At 48.3% G+C, this 20213-nt stretch overlaps 1 protein-coding gene across 2 annotated transcripts in view; it reads right to left on the bottom strand.

Annotated features, from left to right (window-relative positions):
- The window catches only part of Slc6a5 (solute carrier family 6 member 5), a 49004-nt gene that overhangs the window by 20237 nt on the left and 8554 nt on the right, over positions 1–20213 (bottom strand). For both annotated transcript variants that reach the window (XM_021642236.2, XM_060367218.1), the window contains exons 6-10: positions 13599–13740; positions 10904–11036; positions 6044–6178; positions 4069–4172; positions 1160–1284 (exon numbers count right to left, since the gene is read on the bottom strand). In XM_021642236.2, coding sequence (XP_021497911.1) covers positions 1160–1284; positions 4069–4172; positions 6044–6178; positions 10904–11036; positions 13599–13740 — 639 coding nt within the window. The remainder of the gene's footprint in view (positions 1–1159; positions 1285–4068; positions 4173–6043; positions 6179–10903; positions 11037–13598; positions 13741–20213) is intronic.

Here is a 20213-nt window from a genome sequence, read left to right as displayed (position 1 = left end):
CTCCTGCCTCACATCAAGTTGGAGAATTCTCAATCAGGAGAAAGCACTGCACAGCTCACTGATACCATGTCACCCCTGGGGGCTCTCACTGTCTCTGGGGAAAGTTAATGACACCCCTGAGACATGCTGGAACCGTCACTCTTTGAGGCTCTGTGGGCACAAACGGAAGCAGTGATCTATACCTGGTGAGCAGGAAGAGACTGGGACAGCCCTCCCAAAAGGTGACCATGGCTCTCCTCTGTGTCTACTCAGAACCACAGGGAGCCACTGCAGGACAGCTGCCAGACAAGCCCCCCACCTTCTGGAGGGTCTGGGGCTCATGGTCATGCCTCATAGAGACACTGAAGTCTCTATGCTGGTCAGAATCTGACCAGAATCATCAGCAATCTCCGAAATGAAGGCCCCCAGTGGCCACAGACTTTCAATATCCTAATCCTCTGTAGAACCAGGTGGAGTAGAAATAAAGTTAATAAAAATCTTAAATGCTTCCTCTGCAAATGCCGCCCTGGAACTACAAGTTAAATGTGCTGAAATGAAAGCTCCTTACAAACTCAAAAGCACTATGCAAATGTTAGCATTGTTTGGGAGCAGTGTAAACATTCCAGCTCCCCCACCATCACCACCACCCAACTTTCCACTCACTCTGGAGAAGACTGCAGGTCTGCAATGCTATCTAAGCAGAGAGCCTTAAGAACAGACTTGACCTAACAATTAGGAAAGTGCTTCGTAAGGACAAGCGTCCCTGAAGTCTGAGCTCATTAAGCGTCAGCACTCAGTTTCTACAGCCCTGTGGTCTGCCGAGGACACCAGTGCAGCTGTGGGCTGCCTAATGAACTGCTTGTGTCTAACAGTTATCACAGACACAGCCCTAACCAACACAGGCTGGAGCAGGTTTAGAGAGCAAGGAACACAAAAGAAAAACAAAAAAATAAAAACAGAAGAAGAAGAAACAGACAAAAAACAACCCCTGGCTTATGAAGGCCAGCTCTAAGTCTGAAGAGCTTCCCACTGGAGCATGTCTTGGTCACTCTGTCAAGTGACCAGCACACACTTGAGCACCCCATTTCCATCCATCCCAGTTCCTGGCAAGCGTAAATCAGGAGTTCGTGAGGCGGGTCAGGAGCCTGTTCTGAACCAGGAGGTGACAGTTGCCCTGTACCTTGGTCAGCCACATTCTCAATGTTGACTTTGCGTTCGTTGGCCATGAAGCCGATGACAGAGAAGATGACGAACCCAGCAAAGATGCTAGTGGCACTGTTGGTGCAGGTTACAATTAACGTGTCCCTGGAAGGAAGAGATCAGAGTTTGACATTAGGTGAACTCTGTGAGTGCGAGAGGACAGAGAAGGACAAACGTGAGCCATGTGTACCCATGTGCATGTGTGTCCACCTATGGACACATAGTCTGCATACATATATACAGCCAAAGAAAGAAGCAAGCAGTTCTGAGCACAGATGCCCTTCTGTCAACCCAAAACACCCCAAAAGACTCAAATGCCACTTTTCTAAGCCAGTATAATTTCTAACTGTATTCTAAATACTCATCCTTGTTTCCACAGATAAATGTGTAGCCCTCACCTCTCCTCAAAGACTGTTCTGTTTTCAACAGAGGAGCCCACTGGAGAAAACCACAACTGGGCAAGATGCAGAGAACAATTGTGAAGTGTCGGTCTCCAGTTTCCCAGCTGATACATCTACAACATAATCTCTAGACCCAAGATTCAGAGACCATCACAGAAGAAGGAGAAAGACTGTCACAGCCAGAGAACCAGGATGTCTGCTATGAGATAATCTCCTCTAGCAATAAAAAGACACAAAGTGGAGGGAGGTTGGAAGGAGCAGGTGGGCTTGAGAGGAGGGGGGAAAAGGGATCAAAATACACTGTATAACATTCTCATAGAATTAAGAAAAATATTATACATTATATAACAGCTCCACCCAAGACCCCTGTGGGGAAGCTCTAGTTCCTTATGCTTGGAACAGGGGCATAGCTAAATCACAGTGGCTAAATGCTCATGTCGCCCTAAAATTAGTATGATGAAGCTCAGTCCTCAGTGTGGTCAGGTCACAAGGCAGGGCCTTGGAAGAATGGTTCACCCCATGAATAGGACGCCTTTGAGAGAGAGGCTGTGAGAGGTGTGCTGCCCTGATACCCGCTGGTGTGTGAAGCTCGGAGGGAGATTCTTCCAGCACCTTGGCCTTGGAGTCCCAATCTCTACAAATATGAGCAATAATTTCCCATTGTTTATAAATTAACGAGTATAAAGTATTTTTGTAATGATTGCTCGAAATGACTAGATCATGATAGGAGATAATCCAGCCGTCACAGTAAAAAAGGAGGTAACGGGATCTTGGAGATCTCTGAGACAGGAACCCAGTATGCAGTGGGACACTGAAATGACATCAGGATTATGAGGGCAGGCTGGGGTTAGGGGGTCACAGGGCTAAGAAGGGCACGAGAAACAATAGGAAAACAACAGAGACAGGCATCACTGACTCCATTCTAGAGCAGTGGTTCTCAATCTGTGGGTCATGACCCCTTTGACAAAAAAAACTGTATCTCCAAAAATATTTACATTATGATTCATAACAGTAGCAAAAGTACAGTTAATAAGTAGCAACTAAAGCAATTTTATGGTTGGGGGTCACCACAAGTGAGGAACTGTATTAAAGGATCACAGCAATAGGAAGGTTGAGAGCCGCTGCTCTAGAGCCTTCTGCTGGTGACATGGCCAGGGGTTCTCAGCCTGCCCCAGACTCAAATGTGAGGCCACAGACAGATGGAGCATTGGGCCTGCCTTGAAATCTTAGTCTTCCTCTTCCTCCTCCTCTCTCTCCTCCTTTCGCTCCTCCTCCTTTCTCTTTCTGTCTCTCTGTGTGTGTGTCCCTCTCTCTGTCTCTGTCTGTCTCTGTCTCTGTCTCTTTCTCTGTTGTGGCAACCACTTGCAATTTTGAGTGAAAGCATATTTCCCATGGTAGCTCCTGTGACCCAATTACTCATCCAAGCATGGCCCTATGATCACCACACCTGGCTGCTAGTAAGCTTTGTGCAGAACTTAAAATGACCCTGAGCAGCTCACCCCCCCCCTTCCACTCTGACTACAGTGGTAACAATGACTTCCCCTCTCTCTTTCAGGGGCTGTGACCACAGTACAAGGTGATGTCTGCAGCTCCCTCTGCCTGGTACAAAGCAAGTGTGAAGAAACATCTGCCCTACAAACCCCTGCGCTCCCTAAAGAGCAAACTGAATCAAGGGAGGGCTGTGGACTAGTTGGTAGTGGAAGAGCATTTGAGTCAACTTTCTCACTCTCTGTCCAGGTCCTTGCTGCAGTGCCGTGAAGCCCATGTCCTTTGAGGCACATGCAATGCTTTACCCTTGATGGAGTCCAGATCAGTTGGCCTCGGCAGCTGTTGAGCCGTGTGACCAAAACTGTTCAAATGCCTGAGTCTGGCACCTGTCCTTCAAGGCATTATGGGCTGAATTGTGCATCCTGATTCTTGCATCTTGATCTCCAATGATGACAGTGACTGCTGCTGCCTGCTGAATACCTACTATGTGAAAAATACCCCTCTGGTAACAGCATGCATCACTTCCCACCCACAAAACTACACTCTGTGCTCTATAGATGAGAAACCAGATGGCCAGAAGGGTCACATCCTGCCTGTACCTTGCATTAGTAGTACATGGCAAAGCTGTCCTCGGGTGCTTCCTAGCTCCATGCTGTCTGTTCCTCTCTATCAGGCAGTCTTTCCCATGAAACCCCTTGAAAAGCATTTATCAAGTGATCACCTTCCGACATACATGACTACTCCATGACTGTATACATGGACTTTCCCCAGGACACAGCCAGCCATAATGACCCTCTTCAGGGACACACTGATTCCTGTAGTTAAACTCTGAGCCCCCAATCAGGGCCATGGTCAGTGGGGTCTGCTGAGACAGAGTTACTGAGCAGCCTTTGCCAGCGGTTCCCCCTGAGCCCACGGTGAATCTATAGCACTGCACTGGGTGTGTGCTGAGGCTTCAGTTTGCTGGCCTGCACCCTCTGGATCACATGTCCCCATGTACCTGTAGCAGTTGTTATGGAATTTGTTGTAAGAAGAAAGAGTGATGAGTCCTCCCCAGGCCGCAGACAGGGAGAAGAAAATCTGAGTGGCAGCATCCTTCCACACCTGAAAAGGAGGAGGAGAGTCAGATCACCGAGGAGTGCAGCCTCCAGTGACATGCTTGACTCCATGGAATTGAAGTAAGGACCAGGACAGTCCCCGAGCAGGCTTTCTGAGCGGACAAAGCGACTAGTGCAGGGCAGATGTGGGCTCTGCCAGCCTCGAGCTTAATATCTACCGTTGCAATATTTTAAGTGCTACACATTTACTGTGTGTGTGTCTGTCAGAGTACAAGTTTTGGGAGTCTGTTCTCTCTTTCTGCCATCTTGGTCCAGGTCCAAATTACATGTCTCACCAGATTAATGCCAGACAGAAAACAACAGCCCTCTTACAAAGTACTCAACCCACCTACACACACTCACACACACACACACACACACACACACACACACACCAGTCTATGACAACAAAACATAGTCATTAACACAAAATAAAAACCCATTTTAACTGACAGTCCTATGTGCTATGACAACCACCACTCAAGGCCTGAAATTCCACAGTCCCTACTCTTTAGAAGAGTAGCAACAGAGCGAACAGACTCCATGAGGCCACCTCCCTCCTCAGCTTGGCTCTAGAGAGTGATCCATAAATCTCAGGTCACTCAGGCCTTTGTACACTGTGTGTATATGGTCTCTACAATGGACCTATCTTCATCAATTAATTATGTCTTAAAATTGTCCTTCGGGGGGCTGGTGAGAAAGTTTAGTGCTCAAAGTCAGCTTCCACAACAACTGAGGGCCAGAACAGAGCAGAAAGAGAGAATAGAGTCCCAAAACATGTGCTCTGACCTAGAGAGAGAGAGAGAGATTCAAACAAACAAATAAATAAATGCATAATAAATGTTTTAATGTGCTTAAAATAATGGAAAATTTCAAGTGTGAGGCCGCCTCTACCCAGCACCCATTCTTGTCCTCTCAGAAACAACCTTTGGTTGAAAATCAGTCCCATGTCCAGCTTCTCCATCAGGGAGGCTCGGTGGGGAGGGAGAGCAGAAGACCTGCGTGTCACTTAGTCTCCAGCCAATGCGATGAAAAGAAATTGCTATGTGGAACCTCTGCAGGCTCTCCTCTTTGAAAGAGAGGGACTCCCCTTCTCTGCCTCTCCTCTCACACCTGTGCTATCTGGAATGATGATGTGATGGCGGGCGCACCAGCAGTTCTAGGTCATCTACTCACTAAGAATGGTGACGAGGAAAGAACAGACCCTCGTGATATCACAGAAGACTGAGCTGGCCCTTGACCAGCTTCCTCAAGAGTGACATCAACTGTTAACTTATTTATGCTACCATTACCTGGAAACTTTGTGGTATGTGCAGTCAAGCTCAATCCTTGCCATGAAGTTTTTAATGTACTTTTGAAAAAGCAGAGTTTTCACAAAGGTGAGAAAATTCATCTACAGTTGCACAATTACCCCTCACAGGGAGGGGTGTGGGTGAGGGCGAATTTTTTAGAGTGTGATGTACATACACCTGACAAACAGAAAGTTCAAGTATGTGCTGGTCCCACATCCATGTGCAGAAAGTATTCAAGTGTGTCTGGGACCTTTAAAATCAAAGGCCTGCTCTGATTTTCCAGCCAGCAAAGCTCTGCTTCTACTCTATAATTAGTAACAAGTGGTGTGAGGTGGCCCCCACATCATTAAGGCCTGTACTGCCATTGCAGCTCAAAAGCCACTGCTCTAAAATCTGAAAGTCCTTAGCATCACCCTAGCACACTGAAGTCTCTCTCACAGACATGAAGAAGTAGGCATGGGGATCCCCAGTGGGGGGCAGGGAAGAGCGGCCCCCTCTGCTCCACACCCATAAGCGTGGCCCACCCTGAGGGCGCCTCCCCATCGCCCCCACTTCCAGTCCACTATAAATGGAGTAATAAGCCCACCGTGGCATCCGTGAGTTTCTCCCACTTGGGCGTGATGAAGTACCAGATGCCAGCTCCAGCTCCAGGCAGAGTGACCCCTCGAATGAGGAGGATGACCAGCACAACATAAGGGAACGTGGCTGTGAAGTACACCACCTGGAAGAGTGGAGGGATGGAGAGGATAGTGAGCAGGTGTCTCTGAGGACATCACTAAGGTGAGGTGAGGGGGACCTGCCATCCAGGCACATACGTCCAACACCGAGGTCTTCCCAAGCTCTGACAGCACTGAGATCAGATGGAAGAGAACAGAGGGCACTTCCTTTTCTGTCAGCCAAGCATTATGGTGAAGAAAGCATCAAGAGGGGCAACCCAAGGCTTTGGAGTGAGGAAGCCAGGACACAGGAGACTGGGAGAAGGTGTCACCCTGTCTAGCTACCAAGTGATCAAGATAAGCCACAGGTGGGGAGGGAGGCTTTGTGCTACAATCCCCAAAATTTCTACCTCATGTCTGCTGGAGGGCCCAAATTTCACCATTAGATAAATCCTTTTGGCTTAGACCTTCTATCCTGGCTTACACAGATACCCTGGGTAATACTCTCCCTGTGTGAAGAGATTGTGATTCTAAAATTAGACATGTTTCTACTCAAATGGTATCCAATCTCTGACAGTGAGGTGTGACCTTGGGCAGGCTCCTAAGGCCTCTGAACTTCAGTTGGTGTACCTGTAATGTGGTACAAAGCACTGTCCTAAAACAACACTGAGAAGCACACAAGCTGCTATATGGAAGCAGGCACAGGGCCTGACCCTGAGAGGGCCATTAAATACAGTTAAGTTTCACAGGCATCCATGCAGGGCTTGGCGTGAACTGGCTGCTATGACAGACACAGCTAGAGAGAGAGGATACGAAACGGAGAAGACCCTGTATCTGAATAGGGGCTGAAGAGACACGTGGAACTCAAGGGGAGTATCCAATGCCCAGCCTGGGAGGAAGGATGCATGGAAATGTCGCTCAAGCTGGTCTTAGAGTAGGAAGGCAAATGGGAAGGTGAAGGAGGAGAGAGGGTGGGTGGCCAAGGCAGAAACACAAAAGTGATGCTCTGACCACTCACTGCTAGCATGGAAGAAGGCCAAGGCCAAAGGTGAAAAGAGGGGTAACTAGAGGTGCCGGAGGAGGTCAAAGCATGGGAGGCCTGACATGCAAACAGTAGTTGTGACTTCTGGCAGAGAGGGAGGGACTGTGTCAAAGAACATCTGGAGGAAGCATTAACAGCTCTGAGGGATGTGTTGAATGAGGATAACTTAGGGGTACTTTCTTACCTGCCAATCAAGCCTCAGGGTGAAGGAAGGCTTGAGCTGGAGACTTGGTAGATGGGGGTGGGGCAGGTGGAGTGAACTGTGCCAGCTCAGCCTCATAGTCACAGGGGCTGGAGTTCAAATCCCAACTCCTCCACTTATGAGCTGAGTCAATTTGGGAAGTGGCTAGACCTGGCTGGACATGTGTCAGCCACTGCAGGCTCCTCACACAGTGCCAGAGGGGCATGATGGGTAATCAAAGAGGACCAGGACCAGGAGCTGCCTAGGACCACAAGGTGAACTGCCAATCACTGAAACATGCAGCCACTCAGAGCCAAGCTCTCACCTCCTAGCTGCAGACCCAGAGGAGCTGGCCATCTCTTCCCTCTGCTACTACGATGCTGACCGTAACACCTCTCCTCCAACCACAGAACATTAGTCACTTCTCCCTTCTGGTCCCAGAAATGAGGTAGTGACATCAGTCAGCCCTACAACTCTAAACTTGCTTCTCTCCTCTCCCTTAAAGTCTGAAGGAAAGGAAAGGCCCTACAGACAGACATTCCAAAACCCAAGGACATATGACACCTTGGTAGAAAAATCACTCTACCCCAGGCTGGTCAGACTAGCAGCCTTGCCATCAGCTGTGAGATGAGACCTGATGAGGAACTGTCACAAGGCAAGGCCTGGTCACAGCCAGGCTCATTTCTTTCCTCCACCAGGGAGGACACCTGACCCGGGTCTGCTGGGAAGGAAAGACTACAGGAGGACCACAGGGGAGAAGAGACTCCCTAGTCCACAGAGGCCGACAGGAAGGACCGTTAAGACCCCTACTTCTCACTTGGCATCAGGGTAGCCAGCTGATCCAGCTCTTCCTGTGTGACTGTTGTGACATGAGTCCTGTTCTGCAGAGAAAGATGCTGAGAACCAGGCTAAACATCTCATAGGGGATTAACTGTCTCACTCATGGACTTCCAGCTTGAACCAAGATCCAAACCTGAAGCCACTCCGAAATCACTATTTTCATTAGTGTCATTCTGTGAGCTGCCAGACCAGAAACAGGGGCTGAGTGCTGACAGTGGGAAAGTGAGATGAATAGGCTGCCACTTGCAGAGACCTCACCCTGTTCATGGTCCCAGTGTGTAGATGGCCCAGCCCCTTTGCTCTTGGTGAACTGAGAGGGTAACATTTGGCTTACAGCTTGGATGTGAGTGACGAGCAGGTGGAGGGTTTCTGCATGCTGCTTGCCTGGGTCAGGTGGCCTTCAGCATGTCCCTGTTTCATACCTACTGTCAGAACTAACGGTGAGCAGTAATGAATCACACTTGGCAGGAGGGACAATGACTGGCTGGCCTGGCCCTTGCAGGCACCCTCCTCCTCACAGCAGGGACCCCACACAGACAGCTAATTAGGTTAGCTTTACTTTGCTGTGAGTAGCCTCAGGGGCCAGGCTGTCTGCCTGTGACATTCAGGCCCTTCAGGCCGCCTGCTGATCACCTGTGGAGCTCTCCCAGGTCAAAGGCCATGTCTCCAAAAGCCAACTGTGTCCCCTCAGGTCCTGCACTACAGGAACTGAGCTCACATCACTGCAGGGAAAGAGACATCTCAGTTGGGGAATCTCCACTGTAAAGGAGCTGGCCACAAAGGGGCAACTCCATCCTGCATTCTCTCTGGCTCTCAGATAACTATCCTTGATTTATATCAGCACAACCCAGGGCAGGATAGAAAAGTGCAGTTCATTATTTCTGGTAGCAGCCCTCATTTGGAGAGGGAGAGAAGTCTTCACTGGTATTTGATTGGAAACTTCCTTAGTGAGACAGGGTTAGTGTGGCAGTTGTCAGTAACAAGCTTACATGCTCCAGACTGCTTTCAACTTCCTATTCCCTAAAGCCCACGAATCCAGCCCCAAAGATTAAATTCTAATCTTTTGAAAGAGCTGGCCACAATGCCACTCCAACAAAAACACAGATGAGCAGAGCTTAAACGAAGCTTAGAGGTCAGGTGTGATGGTGCATGCTCATAGGCAGCACTTAGGAGGTAGAGGTAGGCAGGTCTCTGTGAGTTCAAGGCTCGCCTGGTCTATACAGCAAATTCCAGGGCAGTCAGGACTGCACAGTGATGCCCTGACTCAGAAAACAAACAAGCAACCATACAGAATATTTATTTCAGTCCTGGAGTTTGCAAATGAGCACAATAAGGCCCTGATGCACCCTGGGGCTTTCCAAAGTCTCAATGATAAATAGAGCTGAGGCAGGCTAAGCAACCTGGCATCCTCACACTTCATGCAAATGGAGACTCACGGTTCTCCTTTCCTTACAGCGAAAGAAAAGGCCACGTAGATTCCAGGCTTTGCAGTGAGCTAGGCCCATGTTCATATGGCCCTGCTGCTGCTTTCAGGCTGCGTGACAGTGGCAGCCAAGCCAGACTGTAGATGGCAGTCAGCGGACCCCCACAGCAGGTGCTGGGAAACAACTGATGCACTGTTGCAGGTGGAACAATCAACAGTGGCCCAGGCAGAGCCCTCCACAAGATGTCTACTCTCTCTGCTTCCCCAGTGATCGGCGATGCTGAGATGCCAACAGGGATGACCACCAGGCACTTATAACGAAATGAAAGGAACTAGCATTCAGGAAGACCTGCCCTACACCAGGTATTTTATGTGCATTCTTACACTCTTCTGGTCACGTTACAGGGTGTGGGCTACCATCCCCAGGGTAGGGGGTTGGGGATTCAGAAACAGGTTCCCACGGTTGACTGGCTTGTCCATACTTGCACAGCTAGGAAGTGATTGCATCCTTTCCGCTGAACCATGGTCAGGGCACATCATCTCCATCTCTAGCCTATGGGACTGTGGCTGAGCAGATGCTTGGCCGGTTGTGCTAAGCATCCTTAGAAGATTGGAGCTGCCATTCATCTAAGGTCCAAGCCATGGGAGGCAAGGACATGAGGAAGCCACAGGCCACCCTGGACATGGCTGAGTGGCTCCTTCAGCATTTTGCATCTTCTTACAGCCACCCCCACCCCCCACCACAGTACTCATCCTGAGCCAGTGGGGTCCTTGGGCCTCAATGCCAGCTCTCATTTTACAAATAGGAAAAGTGGTCTTAGAGAATACATGGGCCCTGATAGCTCCTTCAGCAAGTGCTCAGACAGAACATGCTGGAACTAGAGGACTTTAAACACCTCCCAGACCGACAGTTTTCTCCTTCAAACTGAGAAAAAAACAGAAGTCCTCTGAAATACACAAAGGGGCAACACAAAGGGGAGTTTGCAAATGAGCACAATAAGGCCCTGATGCACCCTGGGGCTTTGAGATGAGAAAATTGGCTTTTTATTTGTTGGAGGAAATAAGTAAAAAAAAAAAAAAAAAAAAAAAAAAAAAAAAAAAAAAAAAAAAAAAAAGAAAAGTTAAGAGTAAATCAAAAGGTCTGCCAGGTTTCATGTCTCAAGCAGAGACGATCTTACACAACAAGCACCATGGGAAGGCCGCAGGGGATTGGAAGGTTTCGGAAAGAATGACTGTCTCAGAAGAGGCAAAAGAGGAGGAGGGGAAGGGGAGAAAAGATAGCTGAGATAAAGCCAAGTTCTTACTTTTCCTGATGTCTTAATTCCTTTTGCCAGCGAAGCATACACAATCACCCACGCCAAGAAGAGGCAGAAGGCCAAGGGCCACCTGATCTCGCCTGGATATTCAATCCCTGCAGAAATCTTCAGCACAAAGTACCTAAGGACCAGACAGAGATGGAAGAAGAGGAAAGGGAGGGAGGGGAAAAGAAGTGAAGATCTGCAAGCTTCAACCTCCCATTAGAGCATGAGAGCCATGTTTAAACCTAAACACACCCAGTGCCTCCCTCAATCTCTGAGCTCAGAACGCCATCACTTAGCTTGAGGGACTGGCGGCCTGGCTCTTACCCACAGCTGTTGTGAGCACTCGCTGTTCTCTTTAACTGTTAGCTGGGAGGTCATTTGTGACCAGCAGATGGATTCTGTGCTAGTCAGTTGGCACCATCATCTGGAGTTGCCATCCAAAAAGCACAACAGACAGGCTAGGCATGTGGCTCAGTTGGCAGAGTGCATGCCTAGCATGCACAAAGCCCTGGGTTTGGCCCTGCAGTCTCAGCACTCAGGAGGCAGAGGCAGGAGGATCAGAAATTTAAAGTCATTGTCAGCTAAACATTAAGTTCAAGCCCATCCTGGGCTACATGAGACCTTCTGTCAAAAAAACAAAAACAAACAAACAAACAAATAAATAAATAAATAAATAAATAAATGAAAGGCACACAATAGAAATTCTGCAGTGGGCTCTGGGGGAATGGCTCAATGTTTCAGAGTACTAACTCCATAGTCCTAAGGGCAAAGGTTCGAATCCCAGCACCCAGGTGAGGAGTACAGAGCCCACAGACATTCATAACTCCAGCTCTGAGGGATGTGATGACCCTCCTAGCCTCCACCCAGGTATCTATATCTACATGTGCACACACATATACACAATTAAATAAATCTTGTTTTTTTAAAAAAAGGAAGGAAGGAAGGGAAAGGAAGGAAGGAAGGAAGGAAGGAAGGAAGGAAGGAAGGGAAAGAAAGAAAGAAAGAAAGAAAGAAAGAAAGAAAGAAAGAAAGGAAGGAAGGAAGGAAGGAAGGAAGGAAGGAAGGAAGGAAGGAAGAAAGAAAGAAAGAAAGAAAGAAAGAAAGAAAGAAAGAAAGAAAGAAAGAAAGAAAGAAAGAAAAGGAGGGAGGGAGGGAGGGAGGGAAGGAGGGAGGGAGGGAGGGAGGAAGGAAGGAAGGAAGGAAGGAAGGAAGGGAGGAAGGAAAGAAGTGGGGAAGAAGGAAAGAGAACGTGTGAATTGTCAAGAATGGAGTCAGGCATTTCTGTACCCTACCACTCTTCGTTAGTGAGTATTCAGGCAGTCTTGTACTTTTCCACTTCAGAAAGTAGGAATGGCAGAAAGCAGTGACTCCAGGTTGTACTAGGCATGTTCCAAGGCTGACATTGGTTAAAAAGTATTCACTGCAGAGTGCTTGCCTGGTATACGTGCAAATCTGGTTTCTATCCCTAGCACTGCAGGAACAGGGCATGAAGGTGCAGGCACAGTCCCAGCACTCGGGAGATGGGTGTGGTGTGGGAGAGTTTAGATGGCTAGGTTATCTTTAGTGGACTACATACAGAGCTCAAGACTGGACCATGTGAGACTCCAAAAGCACTGGCTCATATCACCTCAAGACAGATCAGGAGAAGCTGAGAACCCAGACCTCCCTGAAGGCCCCCCTTCAGTTTGCCTTGGCCCACCATTCTCCACCTTCTTGTTACCACACTCACAGTCCTGCCCACACCAGTGTGCATATAAGCTTAGGAGCTAGGCTTGGCTAGAGGGCACTGTACTCCCCTCCATGAAGTGCCTTCACTCCCCGCCCCCACAAACATTTCAGCAATAACACCTCCCAGCTGAGGGTCTCTGAGCAACCCCAAACTCTGTTTTCAGCACTCAACAACACAGACAGAAAAAAAGGATGAAACTCAGCCAGGCGTGGGGCCTCATGTCTATGATCCCAGCCCCAGAAAGACTGAGGTAAGAAAATACTAGAGTTCAAAGTCAGCCTGGAGTACATGGTGAGTCCAAACCAGCCAGGGCGACAGAGGGAGTCCACTTCTGGAAAGCAGAGAAATTAAAAAAAAAAAAAAAAAAGTGAGAAAGGAAGGAAAGAAAGGATGGGGAAAGGAAGGAAGAAAGGAAGGAAGGAAGGAAGGAAGGAAGGAAGGAAGGAAGGAAGGAAGGAAAAGAGGAAGGGAAAAAGGGAGAGAGGGAAGAAAGGAAGAAAGGAGAGAGAGAAGAAGGAAAGGAAGGGTGGGAGGAGGGAGGAAGGAAGGGAGGGGTGGAAGGAGAGAGAAAGGAAAGGAGGGATGGATGAAGGAAGGAAGGAAGGCTGCTTCCTCATATAAACTAAATGCCTGAAACTGACTGTTTTCTTTTGGCTTCTCTTCCCTGGAGGTCAAGTGTGAGTGGACACAAATGACGTGGCTGCCAGATGTCTGCTTGGATCACATGAGTCAAGGTTAGAACCTTTTCCTCATCAGCAGGATGGATTGCCTGCCGCAACACCAAGCTTATCCTTACCTGCTGCCGTTTGGCCATCCCTCATGTACAGGCCCACAGGGCCCAGCAAATGGCTTTTGGAAGCCCAACCAGACACAGTCTTCCTCTCCGACATTGGCAAGGCGAGTACAGAGTAAGGCCACCCGCCCCTCCCACCTCACAGTTCTGGTCTGTAAATCATCCTCTGGGCTTACTTGAAGTACTCTTCGCTCCCACTGACGAACGTCTTATTGGCCTGGCTGGTGAAGTTAACCATTGTCAAGTTTGGATAGGCAGTCATGCAAAAAGTGGAGTTCTTGATCTGTATCTTGGGATGGTCAGTGACGACACAGGAATCTGTTCAGAAGAGGAGGGAAGAGAAACAATGAGGTATGTATGGAGGATAGACGGGAGTCTCTGCCTGCCCATCTGAGGTCGAAAGCCGAGCACTAAGCATTGGGGAGTAATGGGGGAATATCAGCAGAGCATATTTCTCACCCCACATCCCCCAGCCCCTCAATACCTTGTACTAATAACAAAAACCTACATTTACATGGCACTGGAAAGAAAAAAAAAAAATGGGACTGGTGGCTTTAAACCCAGTACTCAGAAGCAGAAGCAGGAGGATCTCTGTGAGTTCAGAGCCAGCCTGGTTTATGTAGTAAGTTCCAAGCCATCCAGGACAATACAGTAAGACCCTGTCTCAAAAATAATAATTAATATCTGATTTTTTAGTAAAGAAATGGGCATTAAAAAGGTCAGTAACTCTGCTGACGTCCCATAAGTAATGAGAAAGAGATCAAAATTCAGACCCAGATCTATAGGACACTACAGAAGACACTTGAATTAGAGAAATCAGTTTAAGCAGAGGTGAACTGGTAAGACACAGCTCCTTTAAGTCCTGTTGCTACAGAGGGCTTGCCAGAAAGTGCTCCCTCTGGCTGGGGCAGGAGCTCTAGCCTGTAATCCCAGCATGTGTCACACAGGCAAGAAGGATCAAATGGGCTAGGGCATAGCTCAGTTGGTAGATTGCGAAGCATGCAGGAAACCCCAGGTTCAAGTCCCAGCACCATCTAAAACCAGGTGTGGTGGCTCACATCAGCAGTCCCAACACTGGGGAGGCGGATACAGAGGAGTCAGGAGTTTAAAATCATACTCGGCTCGGCAGCACCTTCTAAGACACCCTAGACTAAATTCTGTGTCAAACAAATAACAACTTCTAAGCCCTGCTTTGAAGCCCCACGTCGTACGTACTACAGAAAATACACAGTAGGCGCTCTTAGTGCTCTTCCCACACTGTCTGCTATGTGGGTTAGCAGACATGGCGACCACAGTGTGTGCTAAAGAGCCTCCAACAAGGCTCCAGCACTGTGTTTCAGTGAATTCGATCATCATGGGACATAAAGTGATATCCAAAAGTATTTTTAATTGTATCTGAGAAGCTTGGCACTATCGATATCAAGTGCATAGAGACGCGGATGCTCTAACGCTACAACGTACAAGTCATCCCACAGGGGGAAAAAAATCTGGTCCAAAATGTCAGTAGTGTGGAGGCTGAGAAGGCCTGGGATAAGGAGAGAAAATCAACTAAGCAAGTGTTAGCATGTCAGGTGCCAGGCTGGGCTCAGCTCAGGAAGTCTCTCTTAGACCCAGCAAGCGCAGCTTATTTTACTTCACTCTCGATAGGAAGAAGCTAGGATCTTTCTGACCACTTCACAACGTGTTTCCAACAGCATTATAAATAGACATGCAGCTGGGGGTTAGTTCAGTGGTGAAGCACTAGCCTCGCGAGCCCTCGGCTCCAGGTTCTATTTCCAGCACCACAAAAAGGAATGCAGTAAATATAAATGGACAGATATTTGAACTAACCAGCCCACAGAGACTCCTGAAAGAATCAAGCATCAAGGAGTAATAAACTGGCTCTGTGCAGACTACGTCTGGTGGGTGTCTGAAATGCTCCATGTCCACAGCCCTAAACCTTACATCCCTCTCTCTGGAATCAGCTGCTACCCTGGAGCTGCATCCACTCTTTGGAATCCTCACTGTGATCTACCCCACTCGGGAGTACACAGCAGGGCTCATGACCGCAGATACTTAAGAGAGTTGAGGATGGAGGCCGAGGGAGAAAGCTCTACATGGGGAGTGACGGAGCAGGGAACCGGGCATTCTCAGCAATCCGCATTAACCTTAGATGTTGGGGAGCAGAGGCAGAAAGTGAACCTGTGAGCCACCCTCCCTGTCGAAGCTGTGGAGGATGAGCCACCGTGACGAAATGTGCGGTGAAGATGCAGTGTGTCCCGAGCAGTCAGGGTCCGGGCTTCCACCGTGCCGACAGCACCTCCAACTGCTCGAAATGGACGGACCTCTTTCACAGGGCTATTGCTGGGATCAAGTAAGTGAGATGAGGGCTTAAAAGCTCATTCTCTATAAACCCTGGCAGTAACGGAATCCCCACCACGACATTGCCCGTGGAGTGGATAGTGCTCAGCGTCACTTCCCGTGAGCACGCTGGCCTGAGTCGGTTACCTGCTGCTCCTCCCCACCCTGGAGTAGCTCAGTATCTGGGATCCTGGTGACCTTGCTCAGTTGGCAGCACAAAGCGCGGGCTCTGTCTTCAGCATGAAACCATGTGTGGTGGTGCACACCTGTAATCCCAGCGCTCGGCAGGCGGAGACAGGAAGACTGCCAGGAGTGTGACCCCAACCTTACCTCAAACAAGCAAGATTCAAAGGGTCGCAAACCCCTTCCCTTCAGACTGCTTCCTCAGACTAGGGTTTCTGTGCAGGAGTGCTACTGACTTTCCAGGCCAGATCATTCTTTTGTTGGTAGGAAGCTGTCCTGTGTGGTAATAGCCACCGGCCGCTGCTCACCAAATGGCAGTAGCACTTCCCTTCCCAGATGCAAAATCAAAACTGGCACTGCTAAATCTCGGGCTGAGAATCTGTCTCCTAGCGTTTGCCTTTTCAATATTAATATCAAGATTCTTCTTCCCCAGCAGCAACCTGAACCAGGAGATTAAAGTATTGTTCTAATCCTTTTGGCGTTAATAATCACAGGACTTAATTCCGACTTTTCCTGCTGAAAAGCAACCTATCCGCTAAGAGCGCAGGGTACCGCCCTCCTCCCCTTGTTTCCAAAATTGTCCTAAAAAAAAAAAAAAACAACTAGATAGGTGGATGTCCGGAGGATCGCCACAGCCCATAAGGTGAGGTTCCTGGTTCCCTCAGCAAGGCTGCTGAGCCTCCCGCAGCCTCGAGCTTCCTGCAACGTTCCTTCCCGCCACTAGGCGGCAGGAGCGTGCTTCCCAGCGTTCAGCGCTCAGTCCGCCGGAGAAGCAGTGACAGGCCACCTCATCAGAGCTCCTCGGCCCAGCAACCCCGAACAAAGAACAGCGATAATGATCGGCTAAATTGGAAAGCTGTTGGAATGGGATTCTCTTTACTCGGGCAATTATTAATAAATGAAAGCACAGGAAAGACCGGGGAGAAAAGGGATCATTTAATTAAAGTTCTAATGAAAATTAAGCCATTCCAGAAATAGAAATGTTGTTTATACTGTTCCCATTTGAACTGACCCAGCGAAGGCCCTGTTTGAACAAAACAGTGGCTGGACTCATTCCTCAGGGCATGGGCAAACCGTCCTCCATTGCGGCTCCTTGGCAGGCTGCGTCAGCCTGAGCACTGCCTCTGCTCCCAGCTGCACCGAGTGGCGCAGGGAGCTGAAACAGGAGGATTGCCCAAACTGCAGAGCAAGGCCGCCCTGTCTTAAAAAACGGGGAGGAAGGGGAAAGAAGATGAAACGACTGGTCATAAGCTACCTCGATTGGAGGCTGGTTTCGGGCTAGAGCGGGCACGGTGCTTGGCACATGGTGACGTCAGCCATCAAACAGCATGGGACAAACCTCACCCGCTGTGTGTGAAGGTCACAGTGTGAAGCCATTTATACACTCATCTTCTGGGTGGATGCCAGGCTGGCTTTGAAAAGGAGGGGTTACGGGGCTGAAGGGGTGCCTGGGAGGTCATCCGGGAAATACTGCTGGAAGGAAGGGACAAACAGGTCCATTTCCCAAAGAAGCCTAGCTTGGTGTGTCCATCTTAGAGATGGCATTGTAGAGAACGCTATTGTCTGGACTCCCAAGAGCTGGGCCAAGTAGGAGGGCTCTAAGGCCACTTGTGTCTCTGTAGTTCAGGCCATTGACACCTTTTCTAGGTCACCTCAAAAACCCCAACATAATTGACACCCTAGCAAGGAGAACCTAACCCCACACACGTGCACGTCATGCAGAGGCTGAAACTTGGGGCCTGGGGAAAACGGATACTTAGTTTTTGTTTAACAAAAAAAAAATTAGAACACTGGCTAAGAATGCAGTGGCCTCTGACTCACTCACGGGCTCCTGGGAATAATCAGGAAAAGCTGCCCGTTGTCTGTGTCTGGGCTGCTTTAATGGTGTGTAGCTGGTGAGTAGATGCCTACCCACGCCAAGCCTTCATCTCTCCTCCTTTCAGGTTTCCTTCAAGCCACGTGGAGAGAGACATGAAGCTAAACCAGGGAAGGCTCATGTCTGTCTCTTGAGGCATTGTTCATGTGCCTGCCCCAGGCTCTAACACCCAGGTAGCTTTGAAAAGAATAAATACCACACATAACAGACACAGTAAATGCATGTCTATGACAAAAAGTGGAGCAACGTGGCCTCAAAGTGCTAACATTCTTGTTCTTACATCCACATAAGGATTTGCTAATAAAGATAAAATCCCACTATAAACATACCATGCTTTTACATTTAATATGAGGTGGTGAGGGCTTTTCCATGCTTTTTTTAATATTTGTTTTTAATGATTATAAAATACCTTACCATATAGATGAGCCATAATTAATTGCTCATCTAATGCACTTTGTGGATCTTGCTCACATACTAAGACTCTACTGTTTTCCAACACTGGGAATATGGTTGCAGTTAACCATTTTGTGCAGTGCTTACCTGCCTCTAATTTCCCTTTGCACAGATGCCCAGATGTAGAATCATCACAATAATAGCTTAACTATTGTGCACATAATCTTTTTTTTTTTTATCAGACAGAATATCAACCATAGACATCACTTAGGAAACAACTGGGACTTGATAGAATAGAATACAAAAATCTGGGGTCATATGGCCCAAAGTCCAGACCTGGGGCTACCTTGAAAATGACAGTGTAGGCTTAAAAATCCACTTAGCCACCTGAAAAAATAATAATAATAATGTCATCACCTGACACCTGCAATTCCTAGGTTCTCTTCAGGAGGGATGGAAACACCGCTTATGATGCAGCCTTGCAGACTGGGAAGTATTTAGCACTGATATGAGTCCATGGCCTGGAAAGGCATGTATATTAGCCTCCAGTGCCCACATCAGAGCAGACACCTAATTCAGAGCTTATGCCCAACGTTCTTCGCCTTTAAAATGGAAATAATAAAGGAGTGCCTATGTAGGCTTGTTGTCCGTAATAGCATTGGCAAATCAATGAGAGCTGTGGTGGTGCCTGTTTCTGTACGTGCTAAGATGCTGCACTGATAATGGTGGACCTCACTGGGAGCAGCTTGTATACTTCTAAGTGACCCCCACCGGGGGGACAGCTGCGGGACACTGATCACTGTGTCACACAGTCCCGGAGGCAAGCTCCAGGAAGCATCCTGAATCAAAGCAACAGCTTGGTCCAGCCCTTACTCTTGGAATGGAACTTCCTTTCCAGTCATGGTCTGGCAAGGACAAGCAGGGCTCTGCGATGGGTTATGACCTGAGGCGTTTCTCCACTCTAGACAGCAGCTCCTGGAAAGTGTGCTTGGTCTAAACTTGGCAGTTATTTCCAAGAAGATATTTGGCAACTGATTGCTGGTTGTGATTCTGTGAAGAGCTATAAAGTCGGTCTCTCCAAGATCACAGATTTTTAGAGGTAACCACTGTATGGGGCAAAGAGGGCGGACCACTCCATTCCAAAACTGAGTGTGGCCCACATTGTCAAAAGCTGTTATGGGGGGGGATGATTCAATGATGGCTGACATGTCTGGGTTCAGCTCCCATCCCAACAGGAAAAAAAGCAAGTGAGCAACTTCTGGCATAATAGTTTCTACCTTGGCTTGAATCTGAGCAAAAAAAAATATTGTATATTATTTTGAGACCAGATCTCATGTTTGAATTGGCCTCAAACTTGCTTTGCAATCAAAGATGACTTTGAATTTCCAGTCCTCCTGCCTCCACATCCAGGGTGCTGGCATCATAGGCATGTGCTATCACGCCAAGTTTATGCCATGCTGGGGATCAAACTCAGGGTTCTATGCATGGTAGGCAAACTCTGTATCAACTGAGGTACGCTCTAAGTCCAGATCTGAGAAATTTTTGAAATACTGTTTCCTAGGGCCATTGCCACAGCCTGATCTTTAATTCATCAAGCCTGTTCTTTAAGTGGCATTGCTCATTCCCAGGTGATTCTGATATGCAACTACTAGGTTTAGATGCCGATAGTCTACCCGGAGGAAGCCAGCAACAGAACAGTAGTGATGAAGACACTGAGTCTTCCAGATACTGAGGGACACTATGCCTTAGTCACACCTCCAGAGAGTGAAATCTTGTACTTGGGAACCTGTGCAAGGCCCCATGCCCCTCTTCTGAACACCACCATGAGCTCAGAGTTTAGACTGAAGGGAAGCATCTCTACGGTTCCTCTGTTTTGCTATTATTCAAAATTTCTCCAGGTGGAGGCTGTGTGTGTGTGTGTGTGTGTGTGTGTGTGTGTGTGTGTTACGTTCATGGGTGTGTAAAAGCACTACAGTGTACACTGTATACTTAGATATGG

This window comes from Meriones unguiculatus, chromosome 14 (assembly GCF_030254825.1).
Source record: "Meriones unguiculatus strain TT.TT164.6M chromosome 14, Bangor_MerUng_6.1, whole genome shotgun sequence".
Classification (NCBI taxonomy): Eukaryota; Metazoa; Chordata; class Mammalia; order Rodentia; family Muridae; genus Meriones; species Meriones unguiculatus.
This window is presented reverse-complemented; position numbering and strand designations above follow the sequence as displayed.